This window comes from Piliocolobus tephrosceles, chromosome 15, assembly GCF_002776525.5.
Source record: "Piliocolobus tephrosceles isolate RC106 chromosome 15, ASM277652v3, whole genome shotgun sequence".
Taxonomy (NCBI): Eukaryota; Metazoa; Chordata; class Mammalia; order Primates; family Cercopithecidae; genus Piliocolobus; species Piliocolobus tephrosceles.
In genome coordinates, this window is record NC_045448.1 from 56,172,276 (window position 1) to 56,192,154 (window position 19,879).

Here is a 19,879-nt window from a genome sequence, read left to right on the forward strand (position 1 = left end):
AGAAAACTCATACGATGGGCTGGGCGTAGTGGCTCACACCTGTAATCCCCAGCACTCTGGGAGGCTGAGGCAGGCGGATCACGAGGTCAGGAGATTGAGACCATCCTGGCTAACAGGGTGAAACCCCGTCTCTACTAAAAATACAAAAATATTAGCCGGGCATGTTGGTGGCCAGCTGTAGTCCCAGCTACTCGGGAGACTGAGGCAGGAGAATGGCATGAACCCAGAAGGCAGAGCTTGCTGTGAACCGAGATCGCGCCACAGATCGCCCCACTGCACTGCAGCCTGGGCAACAGAGCGAGACTCCATCTCAAAAAAAGAAAACTCACAGGATGATATTAAAGGAAGTCTTGTCAGAATGAAGGGAAATGATACTGGATCCATACTTGGATCTTCAGAAAGGAATAAAAAGCACCAGAAATGGTAAATATGCGGGCCAATACAAAAGCCTGTCTTTTTCTTATTACTTCTTTAAAAGACATGATTGTAGGAAAGTTGTAACACCGCCTTGTGGGGGTTTATGACACATACAGATGTAACTCATAAGACAACTACAATATAAAGGATAGAAGAGGTGGGAAATGCACCTAAATGGTTTCAAAGTTTCTTCATTTTATGTTAAGTGGTACAAAATTAATTCTAAAAAGACTGTGAGGGCCTGGCATGGTGGCTCACACCTGTAATACCAGCACTTTGGGAGGCCAAGGCAGGGGGACTGGACTGCTGGAGCCCAGGAATTCAAGACTAGCCTGGGCAATATGGCGAAACCCTGTCTCTACAAAAATTTTTAAAAATATATAAATAAAAAGACCTGTGAGAGGTTATGGATGTATGCTGTAATTTCTACAGTAATCACTGGAAAATAATTCAGAGGTACAGCTAAAAAATAAATAGGCAAATTAAAATAAAATTCTAAAAAAATATTTAATTCATTCAAAAAGAAGGCTGAATGAAAGTAAAAAACAGAGAAACAAAAAACAGAAGGGCAAAAGAAAAATAATAAAATGACAGTAAATTCAATCACATCAGTGTTTAAATTTAACATGAATGGACTAAGTACTACAGCTACAAAGCCAGAGATTGTCACAATGGATAACAAAAGTATGCAGAACATCTTAATAAAGGCATTTTAAAAACTTGACTAAAGAGCATAAAACAAAACCTGAATCAAAGGTGACACAGACTATATTCATTGTAAAGACTCTAACTTAAATTGTAGAAGTATCATTCTTCTCCCAGATTAATATAAAGATTTAGTGCAATTATAATTGTAAATCCTAAAAGGATATTTTGAGAACTTGATATAATACTAAAATTCAAACAAAGGAACAAATGTACCTAAAGTTTAAGATAATTTTGAGGGGATTAAACAAACAGGGAAGATGACTTGCTTCTCAGATATTAAAATATATCCCTAAATCATAATAATTAAAATAGTTTGACAGTGGCCCAGAAAATTCACGTAACAATGAAAAAGGATATAGCTTAACAGTGTGTTTATAAACTCTGACTATCATAAGGTAACATCTCAAGTCATTGACAAAAATAAAGTATTAGTAAATAATGTAAAATTGGCTCACTATGGAGGTTTTCATTTTATACAACGTGTAGGAATAAACTCAAAGATTGACTAATGGTCTAAATTTGACAGCTAAAACTAGAAAGCTAATAGAAAAAGTAGGTGAGTAACTTTGTGACTTTAAGGTACAGAAGAATTTATATCAGAACTAAAGATTTCAGATTTACTCTAAACATAGTAGACTACCGCAAAGTTAAAAGGCAATCAATAAAGGAGACATATATATATATAAAGTTTGTTACCAAAAAGAATTAATATTTAAAACACTTAAGAAATTACTGCAAAATAGCAGGTAAAATACAGTAAACCATATTAAAAAAAGAAAAGCTGGCCAAAGGATATGGACAGAAAATTCATAAAAGGGCAAACCTGAAGCAGGGTCACCACACTGCACAACTCCAGGGGACAATATCCATGTGAAAATAGTGCCCTGGAGGTGTGCAGTTCTCCAGGGCATGGTTTGTGCAGTGACCATGTTGACTGGCTGTCATAGAAATAATGCTCAGCCTCACTAGTAATCAGGAAAATACAAAATAAAGCAAAAAGATACTACTTGGTACCTATCAGATTGATAGAATTAAAGAAACAATGTGGGAAAGAAGTATAAAGCATAATATGGTACATAGAACAACGAATACAGAGGTAGGTAAATATTAATAAACGAACAGAAGGAGAACCAGAAGGCTACCTGTTAAATACAACAGTGGGTGCCTATGTAAAGTATAAAGAATAGAAAAAGAACAGAACCATACAGGCTACATGGAGAAAACAATGTGGGCCTTGAATAGGTCAACAATGACAATATGCCATAAACTGGAGTCTGAGTTACTCAATTTTGTATACCCAATGTTAAAAGAAAGATACAACAGAAATACCAGATAATTCTAGAAAATGCAAACTAATTAATAGTGACAAAAGCAGATCAGTAGTCTCTTGAGGAGGTGGGGGGCAGGAAGAAGGAATTACAAAAAGGCATGAGGAAACTCTTGGGGGTAACTGATATGTTCATTATCTTTTTCATTTTTAAATTTTTTAAGAGACAGGGTCTTGCTCGGTAGTCCAGGCTAGAGTGCAATGGCACGACCACAGCTCATTGCAACCTCGAACTCCTGGCCTCAAGCAATCCTCCCTCCTGGGCCTCCCAAAGTGCTGGAATTACAAGCATGAGCTACCATGCCTGGCCCGTTCATTATCTTAACTGATTTCTCAGTTGTATACATGCGAAAAGTTACCAAATCACACATTTTAAACAACATAGTTTATTGAATAGCAATTATACCTCAAATAAACTGTTAAGATTACATAAAAAACACACGAGAGGCCAAGCGTAGTGGTTCATGCCTGTAATCCCAGAACACTGGGAGGCTGTGGTAGGAGGATTGCTCGAGGCCAAGAGTTTGAGACCAGCTTGGGCAACAGAGTAAGACCTTGTCTCTACAAAAAAATAAGTTTTAATTAACCAGGCATGGTGGCACACGCCTGTAGTCCCAGCTACTCGGGAAGCTGAGGTGGGAGGATCACCTGAGTCCAGGAGTTCGAGGTTTCAATGAGCTATGATTGTGCCACTGCACTGGAGCCTGAGTGACAAAGCAAGAACCTGTCTCAAACTAAACAAACAAACAAGAACTGCCAGATATTAATTTAAGTAAATGATACATACCATATGACAAAACCTGCAGCATCTACTAATGTACTTCTATTAGATCTAATTAAACATTCTTAATTCAGCAAATAATTAGAGCTTTTTACATAAATTACCTGTGTTTGTCCTCTTTGAAATAATGCTGATCCATGAAGGGTTTTAAACGTATCTACCTCACAACTTATATTCCTAAGTGAAGTCAAATCCCGACCATCACACCTATAGTGATACAGGAAATAAGTACATGAAGTCATACTGGAAATAAGATAAATCACACATGTGTTTATTTCTGCCAGGAAGTTCTCAGTCTCAGTTGCATATCATAATCCCCTGTGGAACTTTAAAAAATAATAGATACTTGAGCACTATCCTGAATATCACTGAATCAGAATGTCTGAAGTTGAACCTATATTACTGTGTTGTTAAAAAGCTCTACAGGTAGGCCAGGTGCGGTGGCTCACGCCTGTAAACCCAGCATTTTGGGAGGCCAAGGCAGGCAGATCACGAGGTCAGGAGATCGAGACCATCCTGGCTAATATGGTGAAACCCCGTCGCTACTAAAAATACAAAAAAGTAGCTGGGCGTGGTAGTGGGTACCTGTAGTCCCAGCTACTTGGGAGGCTGAGGGGGGAGAATGGCATGAACCCGGGAGGCAGAGCTTGCAGTGGGCCGAGATTGCGCCACTGCACTCAGCCTGGGCAACGGAGCGAGACTCTGTCTCAAAAAAAAAAAAAAAAAACATTGCTCTACAGGGAATCCTGAAGTGCACTGCTTTACACACAAGGCCCAAGACATATGGTCACATATCTATGTATCTTCTTTCTTCAATAGGTGACCATTTATATAGCAAATATTATAATTATTTACTGTTCACTTGAAAAAAAACAAACTTTCTTTGATCAAGTTTCTATTTTCAAGGCAACTTGCAGAGACAGTGCATACTTAAATTTCAACAAAAAAGGGTATGTTTACCTTTTGTATTCATTCAAAATAATACTTCTAAAAACTTCCTTTGCAACAACATTGAAGGATTCTATTATTTCATATGGATCGGCCTCCGGAAATTTTTCTATAGAAAAAAGACAAACCAAGACAAAGTTTTTTACTTTTTAGGAGATAGGATTTCTCTAAAGGTCATAGCATAAAATCAACTAACTACAGGAATCAACCAAGGGAGATGACTCTGAACATTTAGTCCTCAGGCAAACAAAGTAGACAAATGTTCTCAAGCAACTGTGACATATCAAGTACCAAGTACCACAATGGTGTTGTTATTGAGAATTTAATTTTCTTTCTTTTTTTTTTTTTGAGACAAAGTCTCGCTCTGTTGCCCAGGTTGGAGTGCAATGGCGCAATCTTGGCTCACTGCAACCTCTGCTCTGTAAGCAATTCTCCTGCCTTAGCCTCCTGAGTAGCTGGAACTAGAGGCGTACACCACCACATCCGGCTAATTTTTTGTATTTTAGTGGAGACGGGGTATTACCATGTTGCCCAGGCTGCTCTTGTAACTCCTGAAGTCAGGCAATCGGCCTGCCTCGGCCTCCCAAAGTGCTAGGATTACAGGCATGAGCCACTGCGCCCGGCCCATCAGTTTCCTTCTCTATTATGTTACCAGAAGAATCCAGCCAACCTTTATGGAAAGGTCTGACAGTCTTTTTTTGTTTTTTTTTGAAACGGAGTTTCGCTCTTGTTGCCCATGCTAAAGTGCAATGGCATGATCTCAGCTCACCGCAACCTTCGCCTCCCGGGTTCAAGCAATTCTCCTGCCTCAGCCTCCCTAGTAGCTGGGATTACAGGCATGTGCCAACACACCCAGTTAATTTTTGTATTTTTAGTAGAGACTGGGTTTCTCCATGTTGGTCAGGCTGGCCTTCAGGCTGGGCTCGAACTCCTGACCTCAGATGATCCGCCTACCTTGGCCTCCCAAAGTGCTGGTATTACAGGCATGAGCCACCGCACCTGGCCTAAATGACAGTTTTAAGAGTAGTCACCCTCACTCTTTTGCCTTTAATCTAAATCTGCAAATTGGGGAACAATTTAAAAAATATATTATAAATCCCTACAGACTGTTTTCTAATATTTGTCAAATGCTTTCATGAGCCAGGCACATTATTGGTTTTTTAATACTTTTAACTTTCATAATAACTTATGAAATAAATTTTATTATTCCCATTCTACAGAAGAAAAAACTGAAGCTTAAAGGGGTGGAGTGCTGTGTAAGAGATAACCAGTGAGTTTAAAAAAAAAACATAAATAAAAAATAAAGAGGTGGAGTAAACTGTCTGAGACCACACAGATAGTAACTGATACAGCTGTGACCTGAATACAGATCTGTCAGCCTCAAAGGCTTATGGTTTTATTTTATTTTATTTTTAGCTTAGGGTTTAGATGTTAAGCTACTCTACCCTATCAATTAATTTATGTCAAGTTTTAAGTACTATTCTCTCATGTGTATGGTTTATTAAATATAACTTCAAAGTAACCAAAACATAAGAAGTGATCAAAGAAAGATATATTAGTATCATATCTTCCTCAGATAAGAATAATGTTTAATATTAGACTTTAATATCTTTTCTGCTTTAATTGAGTTATACTTAGAAAGGAGAACAATCAGTACCAAAACATTTAAAATATCCTATCAACCCAGAGGGTAGTGAAGCTATTCTACTATGCATAATACAAACAAAAAGTCATTTTTCTTTTAAAATAAGACAATATTTGCTATAAAATTTCTTTCTTAACAACTAGGATGAAATGTAGTGAGAAAGGACTAAACTTATTCAATGACAATTACAATTAATGGCCTTAATATCAATGCCAACAGCAATTTATTTATTTTTTTTTTGAGATGGAGTCTTGCTCTATTGCCCAGGCTGGAGTGCAGTGGCGATCTCAGCTCACTACAACTTCTGCCTAACAGGTTCAAGCGATTCTCGTGCCTCAGCCTCCCGAGTAGCTGGGATTACAGGCGCCTGCCACCACGCCTGCCTAATTTTTGTATTTTTGGTAGAGATGTGGTTTCACCATATTGGCCAGTCTGGTCTTGAACTCCTGACCTCAAGTGATCCACCTGCTTTGGCCTCCCAAAGTGCTGGGATTACAGGAATGAGCCACCACACCTGGCCAGTTTTTTATCTTAAAATAAATATTCATGTGAAAGTATATTTGTCTATTAGAAAAATTAACAAAAACTATGTCATACTTCATTTATATTCAATTTGTGTTAGGTTTATATTATGCAGTAAGATCCTTTGCTAAATAATTTCTGGAGAGCTAAATTACCTAAGTTCTGTATCTTATGATTCCACTAGGTATTAAGAATAAGAATAGCATCAGTTAACATTTATTGAACACTTACTGTGTGCCAGGCACATATGTAAATGATTCACTCATTTAATCCCCATAAACCAGGTATTATTAACACTGCAATTTCACAGATCAAGAACTCAATAATTTTAAAGAATATATTTGTGTTTTCAAATGACAAAATACCAGGTTATATTTCTTGTATGATAAGAATTTGATTCAGAAAAGATCAGGAACATTCACATTCAACATTTACTGGGTACCTACTCTGCATCAAATGTAGTGCTAGCCACATTCATAGAAGTTAATTTAGCAGTAACCCTGTGACCTATCATTATTGCAAGTTTACTGAAAATAAAGCTGCGAAGCAATGAGAGTAACATTTATTTGAGATCTTCAACCAAAGTTTTAAAAAAAGTCTATTATTATTTTTTTTTTTTTGAGACGGAGTCTTGCTCTGCCGCCCAGGCTGGAGTGCAGTGGCCGAATCTCAGCTCACTGCAAGCTCCGCCTCCCGGGTTCACGCCATTCTCCTGCCTCAGCCTCCCGAGTAGCTGGGACTACAGGCGCCTGCCTCGTCGCCCGGCTAGTTTTTTTTTTTTGTATTTTCTATCAGAGACGGGGTTTCACCGTATTAGCCAGGATGGTCTCGATCTCCTGACCTCGTGATCCGCCCGTCTCGGCCTCCCAAAGTGCTGGGATTACAGGCTTGAGCCACTGCGCCCGGCCTCTATTATTTCTTTCAACACTTTTAAAATTAAAAAATACATAGTAATAGCGGTTCTGTGCAAAGGGGACTTTCTCTTTCCCTGAAACAGCTTGGGGAGGCTTTGGAGAAGAGGTAGCATTTGAACCTTGAGTTAGAAGAAGACCACCTGCTATGAGAGAGCATTCCAGGTCTAGGGAACAGCAGCTGTAAAGTTCAAAGTCCTTTGAACTCTTCTTTTCCTACAGATGTGATGCCTTTCCTCTTTGATCTTTAATCCCAAGAAGCAAGAGTCAGGCCACGCCTGATTAAAGCTGCCCTCAGCAAAAAAACAAAATAAAATAAAATGAAATTTACCTTTTAGTTGTTCCTCTGTATCTAATCTTATTTTGTTAACAGCTTCATCTCTGGAAACCTAAAAGAAAGCTGAGGTTCAGTTATTACATATACATGACATTTAAACATTTCTATTTTCTAATTATTATACAATGAACACATTGTGAATTACTCAGATTTATCTAACTGTAATATTCTTTAAAACACTGGAATTGGTTATTGATTTATGACAAATATTACCTGTTAATTCATTCAAATACATTTGTGCACTCCCCTAAAACTTACACTAAAAAGAAAAGAACTTTGGATGGCCAAAGTGGGCAGATCACTTGAGGCCAGGAGTTCGAGACCAGCCTGGCCAACATGGTGAAACCTCGTCTCTACTAAAAATACAGAAGATAGCTGGGTATGGTGGAGCGCACCTGCAATCCCAGCTACTTGGGAGGCTGAGGCAGAAGAATCGCTGGAAGGCGAAAGTTGTGGTGAGCTGAGATCACACCACTGCACTCCAGCCTGGGAGACAGAGAGACTCTGTCTCAAAAACAAAACAAAACGAAAGAATGGAGAAACAATTAGGCTTTTGTTAGCTTTTTGTTTAGAGATTTTTAATAAAAATAGGACTAACATTCGTAAAATTACATGAGCTATGACAAAAATGTATTCCTAGTGCAATTATAGAAGACACAACTCGGGTATACCTACTTTTTCATGTTCATAATCTGTAAAAACTGCATAGAGTCTCTCCATAGCGAGTCTATTTAAGCACAAAATAAATGTTAGCAAAATAATATTTGGAAACATGAGGCAGTTTCTATTATAAACAAAACTGAAATATTTAATAAACAGCTAAAACTTTAATAAATACTTCAGAAAGAATTAAAAATTTATATTGCTATTTATCATTGCTAATCTGTTTACTATTTACGGCACAGAACCCAAATTTCTTTCTCTCACCCTCTCAGGGGAAACCACATGTGGTATCCTGTTCTCTTCTTTTTAATTGTTCAATTAATTTCACCTTCCACATACTCTTTTTAACCTCTTCCTTTCTTCTTTCTACCCATTTTGGCTCAATTATCATAGGAAACTCTTTTGCTAGGAAGAGTTAATTTAACTTCTGACTGATGGCTGTGCAACTGACATTAAGGGAAAGTTTTAACCTTTTCAATTTTTTCAAATAAAAATAATTTTCCAGTGATTCATTTACATTTACTGAGTGTCTGCCTAACGTTCTAAGCACTGGGCATGTAACAGTGATTACATCTGATTTCTTTTTGAGAATTCCAACAGCTTCCTTAGATATTCAAGTATCTTATTTATTTTCTTTTTCCCAGACATGGAGAGATGTGGTGATTACCTGAATCTTGACCAATAAACACACTCTTTCATTTGAGATTCAAAGTTAGGCCTTACAAGTGTGATGTGGACTTATCCTTTTTAAGGGAGTAAACAGGTATTTATGAGAATGACTCTTAAAACAGAAAAGTGCTATTTACGAAGTAATGGATGGGCAGTGCTTCCATGGGAAGTTTCTCTCCCACGAAGAAATTAAATCTGATGACAATTTCATATTTTCATTTGCATAGATGTTCTTACTTATGAGTATGTTTCACAATCTCTGGCGAAGGGGTAAATAACTTCTGAGGCGTCCTCTTGGTAACACCAATTTCTTTTACCAACTGCTGAATGCCCTGAATTATTTGCTGGGTATATTTCACTCCCACTTTGATAGCATGGCAAAAGTCCTGCTGTAAAATGTTCTCTGCAGAGGCTTCTAACATGACTATTTAGAGGAAAAAGAAAAAAAAAAATGACTGCCATCGAAGTTCTTAGTAATATAACATTTTCAAATACCATGACATGACATAAATATTACAGATCAATTTTACTTCTTAGTGATAGATCCACCTTGATTTCTTTCCTCAGAATCAACATACTTCCAAAATGTAAGCAGCAGTAAATGAATAAAGACACCTTGATATCCATATTTAGGTTTATATTCTCCTTAAGTTTAAGGAGGGATTTCCCATAAAAAATGAAACAGAAGAAAAAAAATAAATTATGTATATATTTAAAAAATAAGTTGTATTGAGCTATAAGTCACATAAGATAAAAATTAAATCTTTAAAAGTATACAAGTGCTTTTGTTTTTAATATATATATATATTTTTTGAAATGGAGTCTTGCTCTGTCGCCCAGGATGGAGTCCAGTGGCGTGATCTCGGCTCACTGCCAGCTCTGCCTCCTGGGTTCATGCCATTCTCCTGCCTCAGCCTCCCAAGCAGCTGGGACTACACGCATCCGCCACCACGCCCAGCTAATTTTTTGTATTTTTAGTTAGAGACGGGGTTTCACCATGTTAGCCAGGATGGTCTCGATCTCCTGACCTTGTGATCCACCCGCCTCGGCCTCCCAAAGTGCTCGGATTACAGGCGTGAGCCACTGTGCCTGGCAATACATATTTTAAATAAAATGTAAAAATATGCAACACAATAGGAATCTAATAAATATTTCCTGTTTAACAATTGTCACATTGTCTAATTCTTGCACAGATGGGGAAATCTTTGCAGTGATCCTGTTTCAAGTAAGCCAACTAAAGGACTGTAATGACCATCATAAACAGATAGCTTTTATAACAATTAAACTCCTGTGTAATGCAGGTAGAAGTTAGGCTTCTAAAATCTACTATTCAGTTTCAGTTTTGCATTCCAGGAGGCTGACTAGCCTCCTGCCTACTTGTGTGTCAGTTCTGGTGTCTCTCAACTTGTACAAAGTCAAAGATTATGCAAATGCATAGTTATCAACATATTTTATATATTTAACCACATCCTGTTGTCATTAAGATTTATTATCTAACTCATCACCTAAGGTTTCTAGGTTCAATTTATAACAGAATGAATGCCTCCACCCTCTCAATGTGCTTTATATGCTGGAATTCCATCAGCCAATGGAAGTAGACTCATGAAAGGAGCTAATATTTGTGTTATCAGAATCACAGAAGAATAGGAGAAAGAGGTCAGGGCTAAAAAAGTACTAGAAAAAATAATTGCTGAAAACTCCCCAAATTTGACAGGCACAAACCTACAGATTCAAAGTAAACTCTCAACTGGGTAATCCCCAAAAAAGCCAAGCCAAGAAACAGCATAATCAGACTTCTGAAAAAAAGACGAAAACTTGAAACCAGCCAGAGAAACATGACACCTTACCTCTAGGGGAAAAGCAATTCAAATAATAGCAGATTTACCATCAGAAACCATGCAGGCCAAAAGGAAGTGGCACGGTATTTTTTAGGTGCTGAAAGAAAAGAACTGTCAACCCAGAATCCTACACCCAGTGAAAATACTAAGGAAGGAAGGGGAAATCAAGACTCTCAAATAAAGGAGAAATAAGAAAATTTGTTGCCAAACAGAAATAAAAAAATAAGAGAAGAAATCGTGGACTGTTAGAAAGGAAAGAAAATCAGTATGCAAACTAAGAATAAATATAGAGGTTGGGCACGGTGGCTCACACGTGTAATCCCAGCACTTTGGGAGGCTAAGGTGGACAGATCACCTGAGGTCAGGAGTTCGAGACCAGCATGGCCAACATAGCGAAACTCTGTCTGTACTAAAAATGCAAAAAAAATTAGCCAGGCATGGTGGTGGGTGCCTGTAATCCCAGCTACTCAGGAGGCTGAGGCATAAGAATCATTTGAACACAGGAGGTACAGGTTGCAGTGAGCCGAGATCACACCACTGCACTCTAGCCTGGGCGACAGAACAAGGCTCCATCTCAAAATAAATAAATAAATAAGAGAGAAAAAGAGTAAACACAGAGCAATAAGTTTTTCTTTCCCTCTTGAGTTTTCTAAATTATGTTGACATTTGAAGTAAAAGCAAAAATTTTTAACGCTGCCTGACATGGTTCTAACTGTAGAAGCAAATGTAAACAATTGCATTCCAAATGGGAGAGGGTAAAGGGAAATAAGGTTTCCATATTTTGCATCAGGCCTGAAGAAATTTCCTATGATAACATGATACTAAGATGGCTATATTCTTTTTCTCATCTGTATTTCCAGGATATCCTCTCACTTTGACAGAATTAAACAGGAGATTTTAAAAAATTCATTTAATGGGTGTAAATTATATCTCAATAAATTGCTTTTAAAAATAAAATATGTGGCCAGGTATGATGGCTTATGCCTATTGTCCCAGTACTTTGGGAGGCCAAGGTGGGAGGATTATTTGAGGCCAGGAGTCTGGGACCAGGCTTAGCAACACAGCAAAGTCCTGTGCTAAAAAAATAACAACTAGAAGATAAAAAACTCAGCTGTGGTGATGTGCCTGTAATCCTAGCTATTTTTCTAGAGGCTGAGGCAGGATGATCGCTTGAGCTCAGCAGTTTGAGGGTACAGTGACCCATAATTATGCCACTATACTTATACTCTAGTCTGGACAACAGAGTTGAGAACAGTTGAGAATCAGATTAAAAAAATAATAATATATATATGTGGCTGGACATGGGGCTCATGCTTGTAATTCCAATGCTATGGGAGGCCAAGACAGGAGGATTGCTTGAGGCCAGGAGATTAGCCTGGGCAATATAGTGAGATGCTATATTCAATAAAAATAATGATAAAATTTTTTAAAAAAGAATATGACAAAGAAAAATGGGGCCGGGCGCGGCGGCTCACGCCTGTAATCCCAGCACTTTGGGAGGCCAAGACGGGTGGATCACAAGGTCAGAAGATGGAGACCATCCTGGCTAACATGGTGAAATCCCGTCTCTACTAAAAAATACAAAAAACTAGCCAGGCGCCTGTAGTCCCAGCTACTCGGGAGGCTGAGGCAGGAGAATGGTGTAAACCCAGGAGGCAGAGCTCGCAGTGAGCTGAGATCGCGCCACTGCACTTCAGCCTGGGTGACAGAGCGAGACTCCGTCTCAAAAAAAAAAAAAAAAAAGAAAAGAAAAGAAAAATGGATACCTCCCCCCAAAATATATTTTGTTTTCACTCATTAAACTTTAATGCAATTCCTTTTAAAAAATATTTTATAAGAAAATTCCTTTAGCCAGGTGTGGTGACATGTGCCTGGATTCCCAGCTACTTAGGAGGCTGAGGACAGAGGATCATTTGAACCCCAGAGTTTGAGGCTGTAGTAATATATAATCACACCATTGCATTACAGCTTGGAGACAGAGTGAGACTCTGTCTTTAAAAAAAAGAAAGAAAGAAAGAAAGAACACTTCTTACAGTTGAGTCTATAGAGCTGTGCTGTCCAATATGGTAACTACTAGCCACATATGCCTATTTGCATTTAAATGATTTAAAATTAGACAAAATTAAAATTTTGGTTCCTCAGTTACTCTAGCCACATCTGAAGTGCTAAGTAGCCACATGATCAGATATAAAACATACCCTTCACTGCAGAGAGTTCTACTGGACAACACTGCCATGGATGCTAAAAATTTAAAAACAAAAGCTTGTCAAAATGATTGCTATATGCCCGGCATGGTGGCTCACGCCTGTAATTCCAGTACTTTGGGAGGCCGAGGCAGGCAGATCACTTGAGGTGAGGAGTTTGAGACCAGCCTGGCCAACAGGTGAAACCCCATCTCTAATAAAAATAAAAAATTAGCCAGATGTGGTGGCACGCGCCTGTAGTCCCAGCTACTTGGGAGGCCGAGGCAAGAGAATCACTTGAACCTGGAGGTGGAGGTTGCAGTGAGCCAAGATCACACCACTGCACTCTAGCCTGGGCGACAGAGTAAGACTCCATCTCAACTAAAAACAAAACGAAAACAAAGATTGCTATAAACTGACAACCATTTTAGCAGTTGAAGATGAAGTTTTGAGATTAGCTGAAGTTATAAATTCTAGACACAAAATCTCTTCTAAAAACATGCTATTGGTATACTTATATCTTCTCACACACAGAAATATTAGTGATATTAAATATACCAGTTGAAAACAAGCATCTAAATGGCACTGTTCAGAATGTTGGTTTTGAAGTAATCCAGCAGTTGACAGCATGGAGTAATTATTCTTGCCCTATAAGATTATACTCTAAAGATCTGGATGACTGCCCAGGAGTGGTGGCTCAAGCCTGCAATCCCAGCACTTTGGGAGGCCAAGGTGGGTGGATCACCTGAGGTCAGGAGTTCAAGACCAGCCTGGCAAACATGGTGAAACCCTGTCTCTACTAAAAATACAAAAATTAGCCAGGTGTGGTAGCACACGCCTGTAATCCCAGCTACTCAGGAGGCTGGGTCAAAAGAATCACTTGAACCTGGGAGGTGGAGGTTGCACTGAGCCAAGATCGTGCCACTGCACTCCAGCCTGGGCAACAGAGAGAGACTTGGTTTCCAAAAAAAAAAAAAAAAAAAAGATTTGGATGACTAAATATTTTAATAATGAAATAGTAGCAATTACTTTTTTGTATTTTTGTATCACAAAAGTTCCATGATGGTGGTATTTCACTTGGACCCGATGTTAACTTTAAGAGGTAAACAAGGGGTTAAAATGCATATCTGATGCATCTTTATGAATGCAGAGAGCTGGTTAAATAGCTGCATGGAAATAGTGATACAAAAGTCATAAACTGGAGGCTGGTAATTCCTAAAAACCATCTCCTTACAGGTTGGTTCTGAATTACTCTCAGTCTCCCTCTACCCAAGACTACTCTCTGAAATTTATGCAGTCTCTAGAGTCTTATTCTTCTCTCCTAGAGCAACAGGTGAGAAGAGCCAGCTGGAAGTCTGCCTATGGGGTTTCTACGGCATGCCATACATGCAGCAAAGATTCCTTGGTTCGGCTGGGTGCGGTGGCTCATGCCTGTAATCCCAGCACTTTTGGAGGCCGAAGCAGGCGGATCGCTCAAGGCCAGAAATTCGAGACCAGCCTAGCCAACATGGCAAAATCCCGTCTCTACTAAAAATACAAATATTAGCTGGGCATGGCGGCGCATGCCTATAATCCCAGCTACTTGGGAGACTGGGCAGGAGAATCAATTGAACCTGGGAGGCAGAGGTTGCAGTGAGCTGAGACTGCACCGCTGCACTCCTCTACCCTGGGAGACAGAGCCAGACTCGGTCTCAAAAAAAAAAAAAAAAAAATTGTGAATTAGTCCGTTCCTCTAATGTCTACTTACAATTAGAAGAGTTCAAACTCTAAGGCAGATAGCGGCTACATGAACAATTAGCAACAACTTTATTTCTGTGTCTTAATGATAATAGCAAGTATTAACTATATGCTTATTAGGTACCAGTAACATGCTGGGCACTTTGCAAACCTTGACTCCTATCTTCATAACTACCCTGTAAAGTAACCAGACTAGTTTACTAATAGAGAGTAAACGAACACTGTAACTTTCAGCAAAACATTCAGATGCAGTTGAACGGGAAACCAATACTTTGCTCAAGGCTCCGAGATGCTCAAACATGAAGTAGACATCATCTATTATTCATGGTTTCCTCATTCTTTGGAATATCCTCTCTACATTTTGACAGTTACCCGCAGTACGAATCCCACCTTCGGAGGCAGAATACAAAAATTATTTCCTTGCCTTGCTTGCAGTCGAGGGTATAGTCATGTGCCACAGTTCTGCTCAATGAGATGTAAATAGAAACTGCTGTGTGGGGATTTCTGGGAAAGCTGCTTAAAACGCAGGTTGACTCACTCAACTGCCACACACCTTTTTGCTATTCCCTTCTTTTTTCTTCCTCCTGCCTATAAGTCAGATACATTGGCCAGAGCTTTTCATGCCAGTTCATAAGCATGAAGATGAGGCCACATCTTGAGGATAGCAGAGGAGAAAGCTAAAAGGAATCTAGATTTCTTAAGATGTCATGGAACCACTGTCACTGTCCTAGATTTACCACCTCTGAATTTCTTTTACCTGAGAGAAATATAAAGTTTCCATCTTGTTTAAGTCTTATTTTGTTTGACAACACAACCCCCAACTAATACATGGGGATTTTTCTAACTTATAGAACCTAGTTTTAACTTTATCACTGGCTAACATACCAGAAGCAGAAGCTGGAAATGAGATGTTTCACATATTACTTGTACAAAAAAGCAGTAATAGTTGAATAGTTTGTTTCATCAAAATGTTCCCACATCAGAAGACCCTATGTCAAAAAGTCCCACACATCAAACATCACATAGTAGAATAAACCAACAATAAAAGCCCTTAAATAATTTGTCCAAGATCACACGATTATAGTGGCAGAGACAGGTTTCAAATCCAGGTCATTCTGACTGCTAACGTCCATTTTCCTTCCACAGAACAAGGACCTGATTTTCATTCATGCAAGTATGGCATTTCTGTTACAAGGAGTATGTGAAAATGGCCCATGGTCAATGCATTTCTTCTATTTTATTACTTGTTTTCCACCTAGTAGAAATGGGTGACTTCTCAAGAGGATACCAAGCAGACTTAGAAAGAAATAGCTAAATTATAATATTTAAACTAATAAAATGGTTACTACCAGACTTAGAACTTCTATTTTTTTTTTTTTTTTTTTTTGAGACGGAGTCTCGCTCTGTCGCCTGGGCTGGAGTGCAGCGGCCGGATCTCAGCGCACTGCAAGCTCCGCCTCTCGGGTTTACGCCATTCTCCTGCCTCAGCCTCCCCAGTAGCTGGGACTACAGGCACCAGCCATCTTGCCCGGCTAGCTTTTTGTATTTTTTAGTAGAGACGGGGTTTCACCTTGTTAGCCAGGATGGTCTCGAACTCCTGACCTCGTGATCCGCCCGTCTCGGCCTCCCAAAGTGCTGGGACTACAGGCTTGAGCCACCACGCCCGGCCAGAACTTCTATTTTTAAACTAAGTTATTTAGACTAATAACTTACTAGTCTAAACATAATGACTGAAATTATTCTTAGACTAAGTATTAGTCTAAAAATAATTACTGAAATGATCTTGGTAAATATTTTTGTATATTTTAAATAAAATTGAGTAAAATCCTATAATTTTAGGTATCATTTGATATGAAGCAAGAGCACTACAGAAATAGGACAGAGATAAAACATAACCAAAATTTTTATGGCTACCGACAAAACATACACACAAAGAGTTTAAATTTAGTGTAAGAAGCCAGAACTTGTAAGTAAAATCCAGAAAAAATGAGGTATTTAAACAACTTACCAATCTGACTTTTAGGTGCTCCAGCAACCACTAAATTTAAAGTACTGGAAGACATTTCTTTTCTTGTTGGGTTAACAACATATTCTCCATCAATCATTCCTATTCGTACTGCCCCTAAAATGTATTAGAACATTGGCAACTGTTTAATGGAAATTCCCAGTTTTCAAGACATTATTCCAGTGATGGCTTCAACCCTATCTTTGATTGTGACCACAGAATAAAATCCATGTTTCTAACACGGTATTTAAGACCCACAGAACATCCCACCCCACCCTACCTTCTGGCCTCATTGGACCACTCTGAATTGGTCAAATATACCACTTCTTCCACACCTCTGGGATTATGCTCATGTTTGTCCCCTGGTCTAGAGAGAATTCTCTCTAAGGCAAACGCTTAACACCAGACCCTACTAAGGTTCAGCTTACATAATGACTACTCTGAGGAGCCCTCCTTGACAACCTGACCACACAAAAACAAACCTGCTCTTCTCTATCACATTCTTAGCACTTTAACTATGTTTTTATAATATCACTGATTATAAATAATTATCTGTCTTCTTTATGCTGAAAGCAAGAACTGCATCTTTCATCGTTGTATTGCTAGGGCCTGGTCTGCCTAGGACACTTGATAATTATTTACTCAACGGGCCATTTTTGTATTGCATGATTATGACTTGTAACAGCCGTAAGTTACATTAATTTTATCCTGAAGGAGTATATACTCTGATAATTTCCCAGTTAAAAAAAAAAAGAAAAAAAGAAGTCCTCTAATGGAAAGAGGCAATTATGAAGTCAAAATATCTAGGGACATAAAATCTATAACATCATAACATACTGCTATTAGAAACAGAACCCACGACAAGGATGAAAATGTCTGAAAGACCTGAAGGGAGACTTAGAATGTCATCTCGTTCAATTCATGGTCGCTACTACTTACTGAAAAAAAATATACATATGATTTCTTATTTTCAAATCCTAACTTACCAACAGGTCCATTCCAAGGAATATCTGATAATGACAGGGCCACAGAAGCTTAAAAACAGAGAAAAATAAGGGCTGAAATTAAAATTGCATTGCTTTAAAAAAAATCAACACTGATAACTTTTCATCTCTACTTTTATACTTACCGCCATTAATTGCTAGGACATCAGGCTCATTAACACCATCTACTGCTAACAGATTACACAGAACCTGGTAAAACGGAAAAAATTTGAAGCACTTAAAATAATCTGTTTGATTTGGAAGGGTTATCATTTAGGTTAACATCCTGGCCTAAAATACAAGAGCACTATATGGCTAAAAGCAGGGGCTTTGTAGCCAAACCTCTTAATTTTGGCTATCATTTAACTAAATGCTTGACATTGGATAAATTACTTAAATTAAACCTGAAAAGCTTTCTCATCTTTAAAAGGGAAAAATAGGCCAGGCGTGGTGGCTCACACCTGTAATCTCAGCACTTTGGGAGGCTGAGGAGGGCAGATCACCTGAGGTCAGGAGTTTGAGACTAGTCTGATCAACATGGTGAAACCCTGTCGCCACTAAAAAGACAAAAATTAGCCGGGTGTAGCGGCCAGTGCCTGTAGTCCCAGCTAAGGCAGTCCCAGTTCAGGAGGCTGAAGCAGAAGAATCTCTTGAACCCAGGAGGTAGAGGTTGCAGTGAGCTGAGACTGCGCCATTGCACTCCAGCCTGGATGCCAGAGTGAGACTCCGTTACTAAATAAATAAATAAATGGGAAAAATAATGGCATCTTCCCAAAGGGTTCCCATGAGGATTAGATAAATACTGTAGGTAAAGCACTTATCACAGTCCTCGCATGTTGCAAGTATTCAGTAAATGTTAGCTCTTTCTATCATATAAAAATATTTTCTAGGCCAGGCATGGTGGCTCACGCCTGTAATCCCAGCACTTTGGGAGGCTGAGGTGGGCGGATCACCTGAGGTTGGGAGTTCAAGACCAGACTGGCCAACATGGCAAAACTCTGTCTCTACTAAAAATACAAAAATTAGCCGTGCGTGGTAGTGCATGCCTATAGTTCCAGCTACTAGGGAGGCTGAGGTGGGAGAATCACTTGAACCTGGAGGCAGAGGTTTCAGTGAGCTGAGACCGCGCCACTGGACTCCAGCCTGGGCAACAAGAGCAAAACTCTGTCTCAAAAAAAAAAAAAAAACATCTGTTGAGCAGGGTGCGGTGGCTCACACCTGTAATACCAGCAGTTTGGGAGGCTGAGGCAGGGGATCACTTGAGGTCAGGAGTTCAAGACCAGTCTGGCCAACATGGCAAAACCCCATCACTATTAAAAATACAAAAAAATTAGCTGGGTGTGGTGGCGGACACCTGTAATCCCAGCTACTCAGGAGGCTGAGGCAGGGAGAATCATTTGAACCTGGGAGGCGGAGATTGCAGTGAGCCTAGATTGCGCCATTGCATTCCAGCCTGGGTGACAGCGGGAGACTCCGTCTCCAAAAAAAAAAAAAAGTTCTGTTTACAAGCACAGATGAAACAAACTTTATACCGCAATAATGTGCCCATGTCATGCACTTAAGAAAAAAACTTCTCTGACTGGGTGTGGTGGCTCATAGCTGTAATACCAGCAGTTTGGGAGGCTGAGGCATGAGGATTGCTTGAAAGCAGGAGTTCGAGACCAGCCTGGCTTACACAGTGAAACCCCCTTTCTACAAAAGACAAAAAAAATCTTAGCTGGGTATGGTGGTTTGTGCCTGTAGTCCCAGCTACTTAGAAGGCTAAGTGGGGAGGATCACTTGGGCTCAGGAGTTTGAGGCTGCAGTGAGTTATAATCATGCCAACTGTACTCCAGCCTGGGCAACAGAGGCCCTGACTCAAAAAAAAAAAAACAAAAACAAAACTTCCTGAGGTTAAGGCTGTGATATTCTTGCAAAGGCATATTTGCAAGGTGTATTTATTTATTTCAAATGAATAAAATGGTTACTTAAGTATATGTGTCATTACCCTGAAAGAAAATATTATTCAGAAGGTATTAACATATAATAAAGTAGAGGTTCAGAGGATCCAGCAATAAAATTAGGTAATAAAAATTAGCTACATTGGTTGTCCTATTCCCAGCCTGATCTGGTCTCCACTCACTCTAGTCACGCTGATCTTCTTTTTAAACTCACTAATTTCTTTCCTGCCTCTGGACTTTCAATGCTTCCCTGACACACCTTGGC

General features: G+C 39.1%; 1 protein-coding gene across 4 annotated transcripts in view; it reads right to left on the reverse strand.

Annotated features, from left to right (window-relative positions):
* PNPT1 (polyribonucleotide nucleotidyltransferase 1) overlaps window positions 1-19,879 on the reverse strand; it is a 57,017-nt gene that overhangs the window by 26,935 nt on the left and 10,203 nt on the right. For all 4 annotated transcript variants that reach the window (XM_023228307.1, XM_023228305.1, XM_023228310.1 and 1 more), the window contains exons 6-13: window positions 17,821-17,884; window positions 17,678-17,725; window positions 16,695-16,808; window positions 9,166-9,352; window positions 8,272-8,323; window positions 7,591-7,648; window positions 4,194-4,290; window positions 3,338-3,440 (exon numbers count right to left, since the gene is read on the reverse strand). In XM_023228307.1, coding sequence (XP_023084075.1) covers window positions 3,338-3,440; window positions 4,194-4,290; window positions 7,591-7,648; window positions 8,272-8,323; window positions 9,166-9,352; window positions 16,695-16,808; window positions 17,678-17,725; window positions 17,821-17,884 — 723 coding nt within the window. The remainder of the gene's footprint in view (window positions 1-3,337; window positions 3,441-4,193; window positions 4,291-7,590; window positions 7,649-8,271; window positions 8,324-9,165; window positions 9,353-16,694; window positions 16,809-17,677; window positions 17,726-17,820; window positions 17,885-19,879) is intronic.